The sequence below is a fragment of the Nerophis ophidion genome, linkage group LG24 (genome assembly GCF_033978795.1).
Source record: "Nerophis ophidion isolate RoL-2023_Sa linkage group LG24, RoL_Noph_v1.0, whole genome shotgun sequence".
Classification (NCBI taxonomy): domain Eukaryota; kingdom Metazoa; phylum Chordata; class Actinopteri; order Syngnathiformes; family Syngnathidae; genus Nerophis; species Nerophis ophidion.
In genome coordinates this window covers 11,295,911-11,318,207 of record NC_084634.1, presented here as the reverse complement: position 1 = coordinate 11,318,207, position 22,297 = coordinate 11,295,911, and the positions used below count along the sequence as shown (strand labels likewise).

General features: G+C 37.9%; 1 protein-coding gene across 4 annotated transcripts in view; it reads right to left on the bottom strand.

The window, feature by feature from the left end:
• The window catches only part of cdc42bpab (CDC42 binding protein kinase alpha (DMPK-like) b), a 254,069-nt gene that overhangs the window by 10,205 nt on the left and 221,567 nt on the right, over window positions 1-22,297 (bottom strand). For all 4 annotated transcript variants that reach the window (XM_061886127.1, XM_061886128.1, XM_061886130.1 and 1 more), the window contains 14 exons: window positions 21,295-21,414; window positions 19,643-19,726; window positions 19,461-19,566; window positions 18,015-18,151; window positions 16,254-16,393; window positions 13,974-14,055; window positions 12,433-12,652; window positions 10,374-10,436; window positions 10,055-10,308; window positions 7,698-7,822; window positions 5,489-5,703; window positions 5,326-5,423; window positions 2,255-2,339; window positions 2,012-2,135 (listed from right to left, as the gene is read on the bottom strand). In XM_061886127.1, the coding sequence (XP_061742111.1) occupies window positions 2,012-2,135; window positions 2,255-2,339; window positions 5,326-5,423; window positions 5,489-5,703; window positions 7,698-7,822; window positions 10,055-10,308; window positions 10,374-10,436; window positions 12,433-12,652; window positions 13,974-14,055; window positions 16,254-16,393; window positions 18,015-18,151; window positions 19,461-19,566; window positions 19,643-19,726; window positions 21,295-21,414 (1,853 nt within the window). The remainder of the gene's footprint in view (window positions 1-2,011; window positions 2,136-2,254; window positions 2,340-5,325; window positions 5,424-5,488; window positions 5,704-7,697; window positions 7,823-10,054; window positions 10,309-10,373; window positions 10,437-12,432; window positions 12,653-13,973; window positions 14,056-16,253; window positions 16,394-18,014; window positions 18,152-19,460; window positions 19,567-19,642; window positions 19,727-21,294; window positions 21,415-22,297) is intronic.

Genomic DNA, 22,297 nt, shown 5'->3' with positions numbered 1-22,297 from the left:
AGCCGCTGAAATCAGAGTCTGAATCCGAGCTAATGTTGCTATATCTTGCTGTGGTAACCGCCATGTTGTTTGTATTGGCAGCACTGTATGACGTCACAGGGAAATGGACAGTCGCATCGCAAGTAGCGAAAATCAAGAACTTTAAAGCTTTTTTTAGGGATATTCCGGGGGGGGTAAAATTTTGAAAAAAACTTCAAAAAATAAAACAAGCCACTGGGAACTGATTTTTACTGTTTTAACCATTTTGAAATGGTGATAATGTTCCCCTTTAACAACACTCAATAAATGTTTGGGAACTGAGGAAACTAACTGTTGAAGCTTTGAAAGTGGAATTCTTTCCCATTCTTGTTTTATGTAGAGCTTCAGTCGTTCAACAGTCCAGGGTCCCCGCTGTCGTATTTTACGCTTCATAATGCGCCACACATTTTTGATGGGAGACAGGTCTGGACTGCAGGCGAGCCAGGAAAGTACCCGCACTGTTTTTTTTTTACGAAGCCACGCTGTTGTAACACTTGTCTTGCTGAAATAAGCAGGGGCGTCCATGATAACGTTACTTGGATGACAACATATGTTGCTCCAAAACCTGTATGGACCTTTCAGCATTAATGGTGCCTTCACAGATGTGTAAGTTACCCATGCCTTGGGCACTAACACACCCCCATACCATCACTGATGCTGGCTTTTCAACTTTGCGCTTATAACAATCCGAATGGTTATTTTCCTCTTTGTTCCGGAGGACACCACGTCCTCTGTTTCCAAATATAATTTGAAATGTGTACTCGTCAGACCACAGAACACCTTTACACTTTGCATCAGTCCATCTTAGATGAGCTCGGGCCCAGCCAAGCCGGCAGCGTTTCAGGATATTGTTGATAAAAACGGGTTTGGCTTTGCATAGTAGAGTTTTAACTTGCACTTACAGATGTAGCAACCAACTATAGTTACTGCCAGTGGTTTTATGAAGGTTTCCAGAGCCCATGTGGTGATATCCTTTACACACTGATGTCGGTTTTTGATGCAGTACCGCCTGAAGGATCAAAAGTCCGTAATATAATCGCTTACGTGCAGTGATTTTCTCCAGGTTCTCTGAACTTTTTGATGATTTTACGGACCGTAGATGGTAAAATCCCTAAATTTCTTGCAATACCTCGTTGAAGAATGTTGTTCTAAAACTGTTCGACAATTTGCTTACAAAGTGGGAATATGGGTTGAAAATGATTTGCAAATAATTGTATTACATCTAACACAATTCCTCAACTCATATGGAAACAGGGTTTGTATTTTTATTTTTATTTTTTTACAGTGTACGTAACAGATTCGGTTTGACACCTGTGCACGACAACAATAGTTTGATGTATTTTTACTGCCTGTACAAGAATGAAGTAGTGTGTTTGGGTTCCTTGTTGCCACATCCTTCACTTAATGCGTGAGTGAAGAATGTACTACCGACTAGTTTCCATGTCAGAGGTTTAAAAAGATCATTTCAAGGACCGTATTTTGCCCAGGTATGCTGTAATCAAGACTTCTTCACCTTTTTGACATCGTGGCCCAACTTTTTCCTTTACACTCAAATATTAACACTGCATTAGTATTCTTACTCATGACTGTAATCCTATTCAATAATTATATATACCTCCTTGTCAAAAAAGCTAGTGTTCGTGACAAATATTTTTTTTAGGTCAGGCAAAATGGAAAAATAAAAACTACCAAATATACTGCATAAGAAGAGACTCCAATAACTGATAGACAATACATTTGTGCTAAAAGAAAATAAACAATGTTTCTTAACTAAACTATCTGTAAAATTAAAGCGCAAATCAAAATACAGCTTCACCACTTGTGTTATAATTTTTGCGCCTAAGACTTTATCTCCTGACTTCGTCTTATGTTACTGCCACAAGTGGTGGAAAAGTGTATTCCAACTGAGGACCACCGCAACAAAAACACTTTTTGAAGCACAGCTGTGGAGTAAGGGGGTCATAATTGATGATGAATAAATGTTTGATGTTACCTCCTCTGCTGAATTCGCTCCTCCTCAGGCACCCTAAAGGAGAAGCGTCTCTTGCTGTTCATGCTGCGCACCAACTGCTTCCGGCTGTTGTCCGACGTCTCCGGCACCACTAGCTCGTCGCCCTCTGCAGGATCACCACAAAACCACAAGCAGGGAGTCATACAGTAGAGCTTACGATTCAAAAGCCTTCTTTCATTCATTGTCCCAAAAACAAGAATTGTATTCTTGTTAAGAGCATCTTACCGGCTGTTTTGTTTCTGAAATAGATGAGGCGCACGGTTTCCAGACCCAGCAGGTTCAAGGAGCCATCGACATTCAAAGGACGCACCTGCAGTCACACGCATTATTATATGTTATTTCATCGCCTGTTCCATCTCCAATCAAACATGTCAACACACCCCTGCTTTGTCACGACTCAGCATATTCGCTGGCGAAATCACATCGAACACTTAAATGAAGGTGCAAAAATAAGTGTTATGTAAGAAAGGCTTCATAAAGTGTAAGAAAATAGTGCAAAGTGTGAAAATGTAAACAGAGAAACATGAAAATAACTATTTACTGTAGATTTAGTAGCAGGAAATTACGACTGTGTAATGTTAGTATTATATTATACATGATAAATATTAGTGTTATATTATTATAAATATTATATTACATTACAAATATTATAATGTTTTACTTTATTCGCTGTGTTTATCCCACACTTGAAAGGATGTACCAATGCTGAATGTGGCTTCTGGATTTCACTCAAAAGACCAGACCGTTTTTCGTTTTATTTTGCAACAGTTTCTCTAAATGAAGAAACAGCTTCTTTTTTTTTTTTCAGTCTTTTTAGCAGTCTTTTCAGTAGACTTTTTAGCAGTTTTTACCAGTCTTTACATGAAAAACCTTGAAGGACAAAACACCACAAGATTAACATGCTGTAAAAAAATCAATTAATTATCAATCCCTTTGTTTACAATTATTAATTAGGCTATCAACTCTTAACTAATTGAAAAAGTGCAAGAAAATGGAAATAATCGTTTCCCTTTAGGTTAAAACAGATTTTAAATTGTCTCAAGGTAAATGCACCCAGATAAATATAAAATACATTTAACCCCAGAAACACAATAGATAAATGCAGCAGAAAACCCAATATACAAATACATAAATACCTGACCAATTAACTACCTATTTTAGATACATATTTAAAATCCATATCCAATATAACTTATTATTAATTTAGCAGCGAAACACTCAATCATAAACACTGTCTACTGGTAGAAAAATGCCTCGTTTCCGATGCCCTCACTATCAGCCAATGATCCAGCACAGTTAAATCCAACACTACATGCACACAACTCCTAAATAATTTTTTGTTATGCAGTAATTATTTGAATATTATATCGGTCAATATCAGTATTTATTATTTTTTTATGACCTAGGGAGAATAAGGACGAGGATAAATATATATTTTATTTGAATTGTAACTTTCTCTGATTATAATCTCTTAGTTGTCGAGGTGGAAAAGAAATATCAACACAAGTATGGAAAACACAAACAGTGTAAACAAAATAGTAAAGTCCCATTGAACACTTAAACAATAAACCCTTAAAATGAAATAATATGTAAGAAATGCTTCATAAAGTGTAAGAAAATAGTGCACAGTGTGAAAATGAAAACATAGAGAAACCTGAAATTTTTTCTGAATTTTCTGCAGGTTTAGTGGCCTAAGGTGGTGTGCTATTAGGGGTCTTGCCTTGCATCATTTACAGACCACATTGGTCTGACGCCGGTCCCTTTTGAAATACCCAAAAAACTGACTTTTTCTCTTTTATCTACAATTTCTTCATTTTCACTCTCTCTTCTTGCATGCAGGGAATCAACCAAACTAGATAGTTGATACTGTTACCTGATTGGCTGCTAGTGCGTCACTCCTATGGAGTGAAATTACTGCTAAAGTTCCACAAACACACAAAAATATTTTTACTCATGCCCAACAATTCACAAGTGTAAAAACTATTTGACAAATATAACAATTATTTGTAAGTTTAAGAAGTATTTTCTTGAATTAAAAAAATATATTTGCAAGTCAAAAAACTTCAAACAAAAATCTATTCGAAAATATAAACACAATTTTCTGCGATTACAGAAAAATCCCAAATATAAAAACAATTTTCCTCAGATAAAAAAATATTCGCATCTATGAAAACAATTTCATAAAAAAAAAAAAATGCAAATATGAGAACCATTTTCTTGAAATAAACGATTCGCAACTATGAAAACAATTTTCTTGAATTAAAAAAATGATTCGCAACCTTAAAAACACGTTTCTTGAAATAAAATAAATAATTCTCAAGTATAAAAACTATTTCCTTCAAAGAAAAAAAATGTTGAAAGCGTAAAAACAATTTTCTGCAATTAAAATAAAAATGTTTGCAAGTATAACTATTTTTTTCAATTGAAAATAAAATTATTTGGAACTATATCAACATTTTCTTCAAACAAAAAAACAAAAGATTCTCAAGTATACATTTTTTTTTATTCTAGTTTGGAGTGAGATCGGTAGGTCGTGAGTTCAAATCCCGGCTGAGTCATACCAAAGACTATAAAAATGGGACCATTACCTCCCTGCTTGGCACTCAGCATTAAGGGTTGGAATTGGGTGTTAAATCACCATAAATGATTCCCAGGCGCGGCACCGCTGCTGCCCACTGCTCCCCCCACCTCGCAGGGGGTGATCAAGGGTGATGGGTCAAATGCAGAGAATAATTTCGCCACACCTAGTGTGTGTGTGACAATCATTGGTACTTTAACTATAAAACTTCTGGCAGTGATATTGCACTCTGTGTGATCCACACACATGCACTCAGAGCACCCGTAATTCGCACTCTACACAGACAGGTGGTGCTGTTGAGTCAATTAAAGGCCAACAGGGTTACTCTATTTTGCGCATGGTGCCGTCCGCCAATAAAAACTAAGAAAAAAAAGCAGGGTGGGGTTAAAAATGGCGGACAGGAGAGGGGAATAAAGCTCAATCTGTAAATTAGCATGTATTTTATTGAACCCTCGTTGTAAATCATGCAACGTTTCCCCAGTCTTCTGTCCGCCATTTCCCCCCCCCCCAGTCTTCTGTCCGCCATCCCCCCCCACCACCCTGCTTCTTTTTCTTTGTTATTTTAGGCAGACGGCACCATGCGCACATGACAGCAGCTCTGACACCCATTAATTCTCAGTCCTGAGGATTGACTGTATTCGAATGCGACTCCAGTGTCCCCCACAAGAGGGAGCCGTAGGAGCCCAGTTGCTTCCTTTCAAAAGGCGGAGCTACGCACCTTCTTGAGGGGAATGGTCTGAATCCAGTCCATGGTGTTGACGTCAAACACGTCCACGGCGTTCTCGCTGTATACCGACAGGTAGGGAGCGTTGTAGCCTGAAGTGAAAATCCACGTGAGCGTCCTTTGTTATGGTCAAGGGTCAGACTTAGACGACACTTACAGGCGGCGTTGGGGACTGCGGGCCACATGAGCTCCTGCTGACGAGATCTGCGACCCTGTGAGTCCACGTAGACTCCGATGGCACTGAAGCACAGCAGCAACTCCTTGCCGGAGATCTCCACGGCACACAGGGCGTCCAGGTTCTGCTGGGGGATGAAGGCCAGGGTGTGATCCTCGGGGTGCAGCAGGACGACTGGAGACACGTCCCCGTGGACACTGTGGACACCAGCGGACCAGGGTTTGAGTCCCCAACACAAATGAAGAGTTACACTTAGGGCCCTACCAAGGGTTCGTACACCTTTTGCATGGCCAAATTCAAGCACTTTTTAAGGAATTTCTAGATCAATTTTCCAGTTTTTCCAGTACTCTTCATAAGGCAAAAAACTGTGTGAATCTATCCATAGCCTTGTTGTTTGAGGTCACCAAATGCTCTCTGTAGGAAAAATACGGCAAATCTGCTAAAACCTAAGCCTAACAGTGAACCAGCAGCTATCATTAACTGAATGAGGCATGTACCCCGCCTTCTGCCCGATTGTAGCTGAGATAGGCACCAGCGCCCCCGCGACCCCAAAAGGGAATAAGCTGTAGAAAATGGATGGATGGATGGATGAATGAGGCATAGACAATGAAGCAGTGTTTCTGTAGACTATTCAATGTCATTAGTGTTTGCAAACGTGTCTCCAGTTCTGTTTTTTAAAAATGTTTTGTTCTTTTTCTTACTTACAGCACTCAGTGACATCGAACAGCAGGGATTAATTCACACCGTATTTGTGCTTGTAAACTGCATAATGTGATTTAAATACACGCACCTTCAAAATGTCAATTTCACTCATTTATTAACAAAACTGTCCTACATTAATACAAGGATAATAAATTAAAGGAAAATATTTTGTTTGTTTCACACAACCTCAATCACCTTTTATTAAGCATAGCTAGCCTAATAACTGTGGCTATGATAACAAATTAACAAAAAGACAAAAGTTTACTTTTTTTTTGCTTTCACTTAGTAGCCAGACAAGTTAAGTAGACAACGAAAATAGTAATGCAAGAAATGCATACAACCATGTTGTGTAAAAACTACAAAATCATTCATTTAACTCAGCTCTAAGTTGTGAAAAAGGTTACAAATTACACATTATATGACCTTCACAATACAAACGAGTCCAATAATGTAACCTTTTTAATTCAATTAACCAAAACAACAAAATGTAACTTGTTTGCTTTAACTGAGGTAGTCAGACAAGTTAAGTAGACAACCCAAATTATGGAGCAAAAAATAAATCGAACCATGATGCATAAAAACTCTAAATCATTGACATTAAAGGTTAAAAATTACAAATGACCTTCACAATGCCAACAAATCCGAAAAGTGCTAATTAATTTATTTTTGCATACTTTGCAGCAGGCTACATGTGTATACGGTCTACGTTTTACCCATAGTTTGTACTTTTCATTTTCCGTCCAATGTTCATTTAAACGTAAACCTCCCGGCATGATAGACTGATGCACCACTGTCCTCTTGGGGGCGACACAGAGTTCTGGTATGATAACAACCTAATGTAAGGGCTCGTGCAAAGCCAACAGATTTTTAAGGAAACTTTTTTTATGTTTTGCCATTTTATAATTAGCCTATTGAGTCGGACTGCCGAGAAATATGATGAACTTGTCCAAGCATTTACAAGCACTTCACCCAAAAATCTAGCATTTTTCAAACCTTGAAAAGACAACATTAAAATCCAAGCATTTTTGATGTTTTTGAGCACCCATACAAACCCTGCCTACCATTTTTGATGTTGTTTTTAATCTGCTGGTTAAAACTAAAGAAACTCAAGATTGAAAACAAAACTATACCACTGTTTTTAAACTGTCGACTGACCTGCCAGTTTTTTTTTTACCGTAAAACGTACAATTGTTTATACAGTGTATTACTGTAAAATGAAAAATGGTGCCACATGTTTCCACGTAAATAAACTTGCAGCTCAATCGAAAAAATTGGAAAACGGTAATGCATTTTTTTTTCAATTTACAGTAATATGCTATAAAAAACGCTATAAATTTTACTGTAAAAGTCTGGAATGGAAACTAAGCTGTCAGTGTTTTACTGTTAAAAAAAACAGTGGTACAACATATGACGTTAAAAACACAGTTACATTTTAGCAATAAAACTGTCAGTTTTTTTCTGTCAAATCTACTGTTGGGTTCTTCTGTACCTGTAGCGAGCGAAGCCGGACTGATAGCCCACATAGAGGCGCTCGTTGAGCAGACCCATCCACTGGACAATCCCAGGAGCCTGAAGCTCCCGCAGACGACGGTGACGAGCCTTGCTCTTGTTGACCTGCAGCAGATGAAGACATGTTGGACTTGCATAATCTTAGTACGAGTGCAAGACTAACCTCTTACTTAAAGACTGACACAATCTTAGTACGAGTGCGAGACTAACTTCATACTTAAAGACTGACACGATCTTAGTACGAGTGCAAGATTAACCTCATACTTAAAGACTGACACAATATAAGTACGAGTGCAAGACTAACTTCATACTTAAAGACTGACACGATCTTAGTACGAGTGCAAGACTAACCTCTTACTTAAAGACTGACACAATCTTAGTACGAGTGCGAGACTAACTTCATACTTAAAGACTGACACGATCTTAGTACGAGTGCAAGATTAACCTCATACTTAAAGACTGACGCGAGCTTGGTACGAGTGCAAGACTAGTCTTGTACTTAAAGCCTGACCCAATCTTAGTACTAGTGCAAGACTAACCTCGTACTTAAAGACTGACACAATCTTAGTACGAGTGAAAAACTAACCTCGTACTTAAAGACTGACGATCTTAGTACGAATCCAAAATTAACGTTGTACTTAAAGACTGACACGATCTTAATACGAGTGCAAGACAAACCTCATACTTAAAGACTGACACAATCTTAGTAAGAGTGAAAGACTAACCTCGTACTTAAAGACTGACACAATCTTAGTACGAGTGAAAAACTAACCTCATAATTACAGACTGATAATCTTAGTGCGAGTCCAAAATTAACGTTGTACTTAAAGACTGACAGGATCTTAGTACGAGTGCAAGACAAACCTCATACTTAAAGACTGACGCGATCTTGGTACGAGTGCAAGATTAACCTCGTAATTAAAGACTGACACAATCTTAGTACGAGTGCAAGACTAGTCTTGTACTTAAAGCCTGACACAATCCTAGTACTAAAGCAAGACTAACCTCGTACTTAAAGACTGACACAATCTTAGTACGAGTGCAAGACTAACCTGGTACTTAAAGACCGACAATCTTAGTAAGAGTCCATAATTAACGTTGTACTTAAAGACTGACACAATCTTAGTACGGGTGCAAGACCAACCTCGTAGTCAAAGAGTGACAATCTTAGTAAGAGTCCATAATTAACGTTGTACTTAAAGACTGACACGATCTTAGTACGGGGGCAAGACTAACCTCTTACTTAAAGACTGACACGATCTTAGTACGGGTGCAAGACTAACCTCTTACTTAAAGACTGACACAATCTTAGTACGGGTGCAAGACCAACCTCGTACTTAAAGAGTGACAATCTTAGTAAGAGTCCATAATTAGCGTTGTACTTAAAGACTGATACGATATTAGTACGGGGGCAAGACTAACCTCTTACTTAAAGACTGACACAATCTTAGTACGAGTGCAAGACTAATCCCGTACTTAAAGACTGACACAATCTTAGTATGAGTCCAAGACTAACATTGTACTTAAAGACTGACAATCTTAGTACAAGTGTAACATTAACGTCGTACTGAAAGACCGACGCGATCTTAGTACGAGTGCAAGACTAACCTCTTACTTAAAGACTGACACAATCTTAGTACGAGTGCAGGACTAACCTTGTACTTAAAGACTGACGCGAGCTTGGTACGAGTGCAAGATTAATCTCGTAATTAAAGAGTGACACAATCTTAGTACGACGGCAAGAATAGTCTTGTACTTAAAGCCTGACACAATCTTAGTACAAGAGCAAGACTAACCTCGTACTTAAAGACTGACGCGATTTTGGTACGAGTGCAAGATTAATCTCGTAATTAAAGACTAACACAATCTTAGTACGAGTGCAAGACTAGTCTTGTACTTAAAGCCTGACACAATCTTAGTACTAGTGCAAGACTAGTCTTGTACTTAAAGTGTGACACAATCTTATTACTAGTGTAAGACTCACCTAATACTTAAAGACTGATACAATCTTAGTACGAGTGCAAGACTAACCTCATATTTTAAGACTGCCAATCTTAGTACGAGTCTAAAATGAAGGTTGTACTTAAAGACTGACACGATTTTAGTATGAGTGCAAGACTAACCTCTTAAAGACTAACACAATCTTAGTACGAGTGCAAGACTAACCTTGTACTTAAAGACTGACAATCTTAGTACGAGTGCAACATTAACGTCGTACTGAAAGACCGACGCGATCTTAGTACGAGTGCAAGACTAACCTCGTACCTAAAGAGTGACACGATCTTATTACGAGGGCAAGACTAATCTCGTACTTAAAGACTGACGCGATCTTAGTACCTCGTAACATATGATCTGCCTCTTCATGGCCACACACAAACACGTGAGCGAGCCATTTCGCACGGGCCCGGAGACTACGGTCTGGCAGCCCTTGGTCTCGGTCAGCTTGTAGGACTCGATCTCGCGGCCGTCTAAGGCCTGCGAGGGGAAGAGGCGCACGTGTCGGTTCCTGCCCGAGATGACGGCCAGCAGCTGCTCATGAGGGATCAGGTCGATGTGGTGCACCTTCTTGTTGTCGCCCACACGGATGATTTCTGCAATCAGCATGGATTGTGGATTATACTTGTAGGTCATGCCTGATCCTGGATCTGGGTCTTACCGTCTTTTGTGACATGGACCACATAAAGACCCTCCTCGTTGCCCAGGGCCACACGCTCATGATCTGAGGGCAGAAAGACGACATGAAGGTCAGTGTTGAGTACAAAGTCCGACCCGCAATAAAATGTTGATTTAATTTAAATAACATAAATATGTGCAATAAAAGATTAATGAGGTGAAATTTTGATTAATAACACATTTTTTTTTCATTTAATACTGTCATTGCTCAAAAAATAATAATGAATAAAATCAATGTTATGAATTATTGACATCTTTAAGTCTTTAGTTACTTCACATTATATATTTCCACTTTGACATTTTCTTAAGATTTCTGTTTGCTAAAAAAAAAAAAAAAGTTTTTTTTCTGACAAAAACGTGTAATTGACAAATAGATCTAAAGTTTGTCTAGAGATATATGCCTTGAAAGTAAAATTAAAAATTTGTTGTAACATTTTTTATGAGAGGGATCCTTTTGGGTCCCCAAGAATTTTAGTGGGATTTCTTTTTAAACTTTAAAACTGTCTTTGCTCAAAAAATAATAATGAATCAATGTTGTTAAAAGTTATTGACATCTTTAAGGCTCTAACTACTTCACATCAAATATTCCACTTTGAAATGTTTTTTGGACGGAAAATATTGCATATTTTGTATGTTTGTAATACAAAACTAAAAAAGGGCTTAAATCAAACAAAAATGATAAAAAAAAATATTCACTGATTGATCTGAAGTTGATCAAGCGATTTACGCATTGGAAACTTAAAAATATATATAATTTTAAACATTTTTAGGAGTGGGACCCTGTTTTGGGACCAAAGAATTTTAGTGAGATTTTTTTATTTCATTTAAAAAACTGTCATTGCTCAAGTGATGATAATAAAAAAATCAATGTTGTTATGAATTATTGACTTATTTAAGGCTCCAATTATGTGACATCAAATATTCCACTTTTAAATATTATTTTGGTGTAATGTTGCATATTTTGTGTGTTTGTCATTACAACCAACAACAAAACTACATTAACAATAATAACAAATTATAAATCAAAGGACAGATCTGAAGTTGATCAAGACATTTAAGTTTTAAAAAAGTACAAACACATGTTATGACTTTTAACACTTTGATGAGTGGGACCATTTTAGATCCCCAAGACTTTGTGGGATCAAAATCCATCCATCCATCCATTCTCTACCGCTTATTCCCTTTGGAGTCGCGGGGGGCGCTGGTGCTTATCTCAGCTACAACCGGGTGAACCCTGGACAAGTCGCCACCTCATCGCAGGGGCGGGATCAAAACCAATGTTATGAAATATTGGCTGTAAAAACTTCACATAAAATATTACACTTAGTCATTTTTTAGAGGGAAACTATTGCATATTTTGTGTGCTTGTAATTCAAAAAAATATATATCTTTGACAAAAAGTGCTTAAATCAAACAAAAGTTATAAAAACGTATAATTGACAAATAGATATGAAGTTGATCTTGACAATTATGCATTTTTTTACGAGTGGGATCTGTTTGGGTACACAAGAATTTTAGTGAGATTTTTTTTAATCTAAAACTGTCATTGCTCCAAATTAATGATAAAAAAAAAAAAAAAATCAATGTTATGAATTATTGACATACTTAAGGCTCCAATTACCTAACATCAAATATTCCACTTTGGATTATTATTTTGGTAAAATATTGCATATTTTGTGTGTTTGCCATAAAATAAAGTAGTCTCTGACAAAAAAGGGCATACAACAAACAAACGAAAAACATGAAGGTAATAAAAAACATAAAGCGACAAATAGATCTCAAGTTGATCGAGAGATTTAAGCGTCATTATATAATATATAATCTTTGAATATAATAAGATTTTATTTTTCACCCCTCGGGGATTAAACTTGAAGAATGAAAAAATTAAATACTATATTGATCTTGAAAATGAAAAATAATGTTTAGATTTTTCAGCATGTGACCCTCAGTAGAAGAAGTTTGGACCCACCCCCCCCGTTCTAATTGCTGCTCCATGATGAAGATGACATCATCCTATCATCTCCAAGCAGGTGGCATCTCACCTATGATGGCCGCAGATTGCGTGGTCTTGATGAGCGGCAGCGTGCTGTCGTACGCCTCCTTGGGCACGTAGACGAAGCGCTCCTTCAGCTTGTTCTTCCTGAGGATGCGGTGAAGCTCATTGAGGAGACCCACCCACTTGTTCCTCTCCTGGTCGCTGTCGGCCAGAATCAAGATGGAGGGCTTGTGGCTGCTGGTGGGGGAGAGCTGGGACGCCGTCACCTGTGGAGACCAAGGATATGGAACTTTTTATTGCACAATTCTAGGCCTCTTAGAAACGTTCCACATGAAACAGATTGTTGTGTCTGTGCCTTCTAAAGAGGAAAAAACTGCTAGCAAGAGGTGGATGACAAGGTAGGTCATAGCGGTTCTACTGTTTCGACGATGAATAAAATAAAAAAATTCTACAGCGCTCCATGTACATGAGTCAACACACACACGGCACTTACTAGAAGAAACAGTGTTGTGACAGAAGAGTATTATCATCAAAAGGTTCAGAGAATCTGGAGAAATCACTGCACGTAAACGGCAATGCCCGTGACCTTGGATCCCTCAGCAAGACTGCATCAAAAAGCAACATCAGTGTCTAAAGCATATCACCACATGGGCTCAGGAACACTTCAGAAAACCACTGTCAGTAACTACAGTTTGCCGCTACATCTGTAAGTGCAAGTTAAAACTCTACTATGTAAAGCCAAAGCCATTTATCAACAACACCCAGAAATGCTTCGCTGGGCCCGAGCTCATCAAAGATGGACTGATGCAAAGTGGAAAATATATTAACTTATAATATTAACTTATCCCCTTTTCTCTGGTATTGTTCCTCTAGCATTCAATACAGCATTTATTAATCCTCTGCTCAAAATATTAACCTCGATCCTGACCTCATGGTAAACTACCGGCCAGTGACGCACCTCCCCTTTATCTCAAAAATCCTCAAAAAAATTGTTGCACAGCAGCTAAATAAACACTTAGCGTCTAACAATCTCTGTGGACCTTCACCAAAATTATCTATTGCTAACTATGAATGCTGACGCGTCATCCATGTTACTACTACTTGCGTTCAAAATCGTCGATCATAACATTCATCCATCCATCTTCCTCCGCTTATCCGAGGTCGGGTCGCGGGGGCAGCAGCCTAAGCAGGGAAGCCCAGACTTCCCTATCCCAAGCCATTTCGTCCAGCTCTTCCCGGGGATCCCGAGGCGTTCCCAGGCCAGCCGGGAGACATTGTCTTCCCAACGTGTCCTGGGTCTTCCCAGTGGCCTCCTACCGGTTGGACGTGCCCTAAACACCTCCTTCGGGAGGCGTATTAGCACATATCAAAACACGTACTGGTATGTCAGACTGAGCCTTTTCTTGGTTTAACTCATATAGTACCGACAGGATGCAATGCATCTCCCATAACAACGTGAACTCGGATTATATTCAGGTAACGTGTGTAGTTCCACAGGGTTTGGTTTTGGCCCTGCACTCTTCAGCATCAACATGCTTATAGATAAAGGGGAGAGGTATCATGTATAGAAGGGTTAAAATAACTCACGCGGAATATGCTGGAGATGTCTTTGCGGCTGGCGTGGATGACGTCGGAGGCCAGGACGGAGCTGACTGAAAACTCTTCGTCCCTGGAAGAGCAAAGAGGATATTCTCATTGATTTTATTCTCAGCACTTAAAACAGGACTGTTCAGTTTTTTCTGGATCAGGTGTCAAACTGGATTTCGTTGAAGACCACTTCGCAGTTATGTTTGCCATAAGAGGGTGACATATATATATATATATATATATATATATATATATATATATATATATATATATATATGAGTTGGTAGAGTAGCTGTAACAGCAATCTGAGGGTTACTGGTTCAATCCCCATCTTCTACCAGCCTAGTCACGTCCGTTGTGTCCTTGGGCAAGACGCTTCACCCTTGCTCCTGATGGGTCCTGGTGAGCGCCTTGCATGGCAGCTCCCGCCGTCAGTGTGTGAATTTGTGTGTGAATGGGCGAATGTGGAAATACTGTCAAAGCGCTTTGGGCTCCTTAAAAAAAGGGGTAGAAAATGGATACATGGATGATACAGCAGAGGATTGGGAGAATGTCATGTGGTCGGATGAAACTAAAATAGAACTTTTTGGTATAAACTCAACTCGTCGTGTTTGGAGGAAGAAGAATACTGAGTTGCATCCCAAGAACACCACACCTACTGTGAAGCATGGGGGTGGAAACATCATGCTTTGGGCCTGTTTTTCTGCTAAGGGGACAGGACGACTGATCCTTGTTCAGGAAAGAATGAATGGGGCCATGTATTGTGAGATTTTGAGCCAAAATCTCCTTCCATCAGTGAAAGCTTTGAAGATGAAACCTGGCTGGGTCTTCCAGCATGACAATGATCCCAAACACACTGCCCGGGCAACGTTGGAGTGGCTACGTAAGAAGCATTTGAAAGTCCTGGAGTGGCTTAGCCAGTCTCCAGACCTCAGCCCCATAGAATATTTGTGGAGGGAGTTCAAACTCCGTGTTGCTCGGCGACAGCCCCAGAACATCACTGCTCTCGATAAGATCTGCATCGAGGAATGGGTCAAAATACCAGCTACTGTGTGTGCAAACCTGGTGAAGACCTATAGTAATCGTTTGACCTCTGTTATTGCCAACAAAGGTTATATTACAAAGTATTGAGTTGAATTTTTGTTATTGACCAAATACTTATTTTCCGCCATAATTTACAAATAAATTCTTTAAAATTCCTACAATGTGAATTCCTGGATTTTTTTTTCACATTCTGTCTCTCACAGTTGAAGTGTACCTATGATGAAAATTACAGACCTCTGTCCTCATTTTAAGTGGGAGAACTTGCACAATCGGTGGCTGACTAAATACTTTTTTTACCCCACTGTATATTTATAAACACATATACATATATATATATATATATATATATATGTATAAACACATTTACATATACATACATATATATATGTATATTTATAAACATACATATTCATACATATTTATATATATATATACATATATAAATACATATATATACATATACATTTTTTACGTACACTTAAAACAAATCTGTAGATTTCATAGTAAAAAAAACTAGCAACTCCATTACCAGAATTGTACCATAAAATGTACAGTGTTTTACAACATATTATAAAAAATGAAAAATAGTACCAGAGTTTGTTTTTTTTATTGTGGCAACTGAGCTGCCAGTTTTTTTTACCGTAAAGAAGATGTGGTACTATTATTCCATTTACTTTTCATAGTAAAGTTCATAAACTTCATAAAATTCACTGTAAAAACATCAACACATTGTATTTTAAGGTATAAAAAAAACTGGCAGCTAAGTCACCTAAAATATTACTGTAAGACATACAGCAGATTAGTTGGCAGAATTTTAAAGTAAAAAGTAAAGTAAAGTAGTGGGGGTTTTTCTTTACAGCAAAATATTGTAAATGAAAACGTTATCAAGTGAACTGACAGTTTTTTACCGTAAAAAAATGTGGTACCGTTTTTACATTTATAGTAATACACCGTAAAAACAACATCCGTAGATTTTACGGTAAAAAAACTGGCAGCTCAGTCAACAGATTTTTCCCGCAAAAAACGACCGTATAGTTTTTTTCAATCTACATTAACAATTTACACCACCAAAAATTTGTGTAAAATTCTGGCAACTAAGCTGCCGTTTTTTTCCTTAAAAAAAAAGATCAGTGGTACGTTTTTTTCATTTACCCTAATCTGTTGTAAACAAATACTGAGCGTATGAAGTGATACAGCCTGCCTGGATGAGAGGGTGAATGAATTATGAGGTCATACCTCATGTCGATGACTTGGCTCACGACGACACTCGGCTGCGTTGTCTTGCCTTCGCCAAGCTCGTAGAGGAAAAGTTTGAAGTCGCACACCACCGCCACCGCCCTCTGCCAGCCCTTCTTCACCCCCGTTGGTTTGGGCACCTTCAAATGTTTAGACACACACGTGAATATTATCCTAACACACGTAAGTAATATCATAACACATGTGAGTAATATAACACATGAATACCATTATACTACACGTGCACAATATCATAACACGTGAATAATATCATAACACACGTGCATAATATTGTAACACACGTAAATAATATCGTAACACACGTGAATAATATCGTAATACACTTGAATAAAACCGTGGCACACGTGCATAATATCGTAACACACGTGGATAATATCGTAACACGTAGTAGCGCAACATGCGCGAGTAATATAACACGTGTGAATAACATTGTAACACACTATATATATACAGTACAGGCTAAAAGTTTGGACACCTCAAGAATCCAATCTATTTGTTACCAAAAAATCAAACCAAAAACCCCAAAAATCGATTTGAATAGTTACACACAGGAATAAAATCGAATAGTTACCCCCAAGAATCGAATTAAATCATTACCAATAAGAAGTGAATCAAATCTTGTGGTGCCCTAGTACCCACCCTCCTCTTGTTCCGAATAAAATCATTACCCCAAGAATCGATTCGTTTACACCCAAAAAAGCAAATTGAATTTTTAAACCCAAGAATCGAATCGTTACCCCCGAGAATCAAATTGAATCGTTAACAAGAATCGAATAAAGACCTACAAAAAAATCAAATTGAATTATTTCACCCAAGAATCGAATCGACTTGTTACCCCCCAAGAATCGGATCAATTTGTTACTCCCAAGAATCGAATCATTACACCCAAAAACCGAACTGAATCGTGACACCCAATAATCGAATCGTTCCCCCTGAGAATCCAATAGTTACCAAGAATAGAATCCAAACCTTCAAAAGATCGCATTGAATCATTAAAATCAAGAATTGAATCGACTCATTACTCCCAAGAACCGAATCAAATTGTTACCCTGGAGAATTGAAACAAATCGAGTGGTGTCCAAATATTCACAGATCTAGTATACACCCTCTTCTTGGTCTGAATCAAATTTTTACCTCCCAAAAACAAATCAAATCATTACCCCAGAGAACCGTTTCACCTAAAAATCAAATCGTTTCCCCCAAAAATCGAATCAAAACCTTAAAAAAAAATCGAATTGAATCATTACACCCGAAGAATTGAATCGCATTGCTACACCCCTTAGAATCAAATCAAATCGTTACCCCGAAGAATCAAATCGAACCATGGGGTGCCCAAATAATCACAGCCCTATTATCCACCCTCCACTTGTTCTGAATCGAATAGTTACCCCCAAGAAATAAATCGAATAGTTACACCCAAGAATTGAATCCAATAGTGACCCCCAAGAATCTGACTTCCTGCTAAACTACTGTCCGGTGTCACACCTCCCATTTATCTCGAAAATCCTGTAAAAAAAAAAAAAAATAGTTGCACAGCAGTGAAATGAACAAGATTCAAGATTCACAGCCTGAGTATCCAACCACTTCTTCCTATGAATCGAATAGTCACCCTAGGAATCGAATCAAATCTTTAGGTGCCCAAATATTCCCACCCCTAATGTCTGGTGATACCAAAGTAAGTGCACAGTGACACACCTTGTACTTTCACTGTGAAGGTACTTATTTGCGAGCGGCACTCACCCTGACGTGGCCCTCGTAGGCGGTACCAATGCCCCTCTGAGTGTCGATGCCCAGTGGTCCTTTGGTTTGATCTTGTGGAACGGGACAAACAGCTGGAGCCTTGTCTGCACATGTCACGTGGCAGGAGAAGTTGCACACTGCACCAAAAGACAAACAGGAAGTAGTTTGGAAAGTGCATGAATATCGACGGTATTTATGTACATGATTAAAAGGGGTGTACAAAGTGTGGCCTCATTTGTTATTTGCCAAAAACACCTTTGACAAAAAGGCTGAACATGGCTTGGATTAGAAAACAAACACAAAAACAAAGGAGAAATGGAACCAGCCCAATTCCGGCCAAATTTAAGACCTGAAAACTAGAGATGTCCGATAATATCGGACTGCAGATATTATCAGCTTTAAAAATGTAATATCGGAAATTGTCAGTATCGGTTTCAAAAAGTAACATTTATGACTTACACGGACGTAGGGAGAAGTACAGAGCAGTTGCGTCTCCAAGTCATACTTGCCAAACCCATCGATTTTTCCAGGAGACTCCCAAATTTCTGTCCCCCTCCCGAAAATCTCCTGGGGCAACCATTCTCCCGTATTTCTCCCGATTTATACCCAAACAACAATATTGGGGGCTTGCCGGCCCAATCACACAATATGTGCGGCTTTTCACACACACACACACGCGCACACGCGCACACACGCACACACGCACACACACACACACACACACACACACACACACACACACACACACACACACACACACACACACACACACACACACACACACACACACACACACACACGTGAATGCAATGCATACTTGGTCAACAGCCATACAGGTCACACAGAGGGTGGCTGTATAAAAAAACTAACACTGTTACAAATATGCGCCACAGTGGGAACCCACACCAAACAAGAATGACAAACACATTTTGGGAGAACATCCGCACTGTAACACAACATAAACACAACAGAACAAATACCCAAAACCCCTTGCAGCACCAACTCTTCTGGCACGCTACAATATACATCCCCGCTTGATAAACCGTTTTACTGATGTGTTACAGACACCGTTTGGAAACAATTAAGGTATGTAAATAAACATTTAAAAAAAATGTCTGTGTAAATAACCAATTTCACAATATATATATATCTGTGACTTATAGTACGGTGCGGCTTATACATGGAAAAATATAAAAATAAATGTATTTAGTAGGTGTGGCTTATATCCCAGTGCGCTCTATAGACTATAAAATACAGTAATTCACAAATTATATTAAAAAAAATTTATACTTTTACCATGTGTACATAATGTATCTTGCTGATGTAGTTATGTTGCAGTTGTAATACAAACAACCAAAAAACAAGCAATTAAGAAGGGCAAAACCAATAAAAGTGCACCTGTCAAGTAGATCTCATCAAGTGTCTGTGTGTGGCTCCAAGTCTTACCTTCGCAGGTGCAGCCTTGGCGTATGAGTCCCACCATGAGGGACGTGCACTGGTTACACTTGGTGGGCGAGCTGAATGACTTCACCACAAACTGGTGGGCTTTTGGCTTCCAAGACAAACAACTCCATCATGTTAGAGAGCCAAAAGTGAGCTGGATGGCGGCAATAAGCAAACGGGCTCACCTTAGGGGAGGACCGACCAATGCTGCCGTACCCTCCTGAGCGCATGGTGGGGGTCTGCACTGCACGAGGAGAATGATCCATCAACTGGAGGACGAGACACAGAGCAATGAAAAGGTGTGGCTGTCACAATATCACAATTATACTTGTCCATACCAAAAGCTGCAGTATGAACTTCCACAAACAAATTGACTACTTTGTGGAAAAGTGCTTCAAGTATTTAAGATTCCTGCCCAGCAACATAAGTTAATTATCAGTTTGAGCAGCTAACTATACAGGACAACCTCAGAATGTGTAGATATCATGTAAAAAATAAATAAGTTACATTTCAAATGTGAAACTATATAAATGTATTACAAGTGAGATATGTTTTTATTGTAATTTTCATGATTATGGCTCAGTTTTTGTAAAGAAATAAGCTAATAAAAAAGCTAAAATATATATTAAAAGACACATATTTTTCAATTCCTTAGTATCGATTAAAGGTGCACAAAAAAATCGATTCACATCCAAATTGCTGATTCTCATTCATTGAGATTCTAAATCAAGTCACAATAATAAAAAAAATATTTATTTACAAATATATATATATATATATATATATATATATATATATACATACATGTATAAATATATTCATACATATATATATATACATATATATACATACATAAATGTGTATATATTTATATATACACACGTGTATATATATAGTGTATATATATATATACACATACAATAATTTGTGTGTGTGTATATATATATATATATATATATATATATATATATATATATATATACACACACAAATGTATGTGTGTATACACACACATACATACATGTACATATATATTTATACACATACGTGTGTATATATATATATATATATATTTATACATATACATGTGTGTATATATATATATATATATATATATATATATATATACACATACACATAAGAATCAAATGTAACATTTTTATAGTAGTCAATTAGTAAAGAGACACATGTTTGTAGGCCTTTTCCAAGCAACCAAAATGAGCTTTTATAACCTGTAACCTGAAAACTTTCATTGTAATTATTACATATCAAACCAAATTGTCACACCCCTAAATCAGAACCGAATCGTAAGGTGCCCAAAGATTCTGTGGTAATCCACACTCCCTGGGCTTGTGGTGGCGGATCTATGCCCTCACTTGCGTATACTTTTTATGGCGGTTAGTATTTGATTATCGAATAAAAACCTGACACACCTCTCTTTCACTTTTGATATGTTGCTCTACTCGCTAAATGTAGCAACAAAGTGGGTCCTTTCCGCCACCTCTTTTTCCCTGGCAAAGTTTGGGAGATGTGTTGTGACACGGCACACCTGCACTTATACTAGACTCATACTTCTACAAGTGTTTTTTTATAAGCCAGGACCAACCCCAAGCACCACATTGGTGACAGACTTCCACGTCAAATTACATTTTTGCTCGCCGGTATCAAAGCATCGATACTTTAGCTGACCCTGGACTTGCAGCCAACTTAAGTTTTCCGAGGACATTTGAGCCATGTGGCCAATAGTTGAGTTAATGAAGTATGCTGAGACGTTTCATCAACATGGCAGACAAACATGTTTCAGCATGGTGGTCACTTGGCTGGGTGCAGGTCTCACCTCCGTGGGCTCCATGTCGCTGGCCGTGGAGGGTGACCGTGAGCGGGTCTTGAGGCGGGACTTGGGCTCATCTTCCCGGGATGGAGTGTTGGAGAGAGTGAAGTTGTCCATGGATTCCACCTGAGAGAAGACGAACATGTTGGGAGATTTCTCGGTCAACAGTTATGAAAACAAGGATGCCAAAGGACAGATATAGAAGCACAAACATGCATGGCAATGGTTCCCATCAGGGGTTATGCAGCCCAATGCCACACCCATCGTCCCACTCGGCCCATACCAAATATGTGTATTAACTGTAAATCATTCCATGTATTTATGCTGAGTGATATTGACCCTTTAATTTTAAACTCTTTCTTTTTCTTAATTTTCCTGAGGGTACGCTCCTGTAGGAATCAATAAATTACTTTCTATCTATCTATTCTCTTTTATCACGTACATGTTTGAGCACAACAAAGTCAATAGTACACAATAACTAAAGTAAAAACTACTTCATACTAGCGGTGCACATTTGAATCCCGATTATAAATCCATTTTGTAATTAAAAAAAAAAAAAAGGTATATATATATATATATATATATACATATACACATATATATACATATACACATATATATATAGACATAGATATATCTATCTATATATCCACACACATATATGTATATATATATATATATATATATATATATATATGTGTGTATATATATATATATATATATATATATATATATGTATATACATACACATATTTATACACACATATATGTATATATCTATGTATATATACTTATACGCATATATATATATATATATATATATATATATATATATAAATATACACGTATATATACTTATCCGTATATATATATATATATATATATATATATATATATATATATATATTAGGTCAACCATTCAAAGCTCTCACTGATGGAAGGAGGTTTTGGCTCAAAATCTCACGATACATGGCCCCATTCATTCTTTCTTTAACACGGATCAATCGTC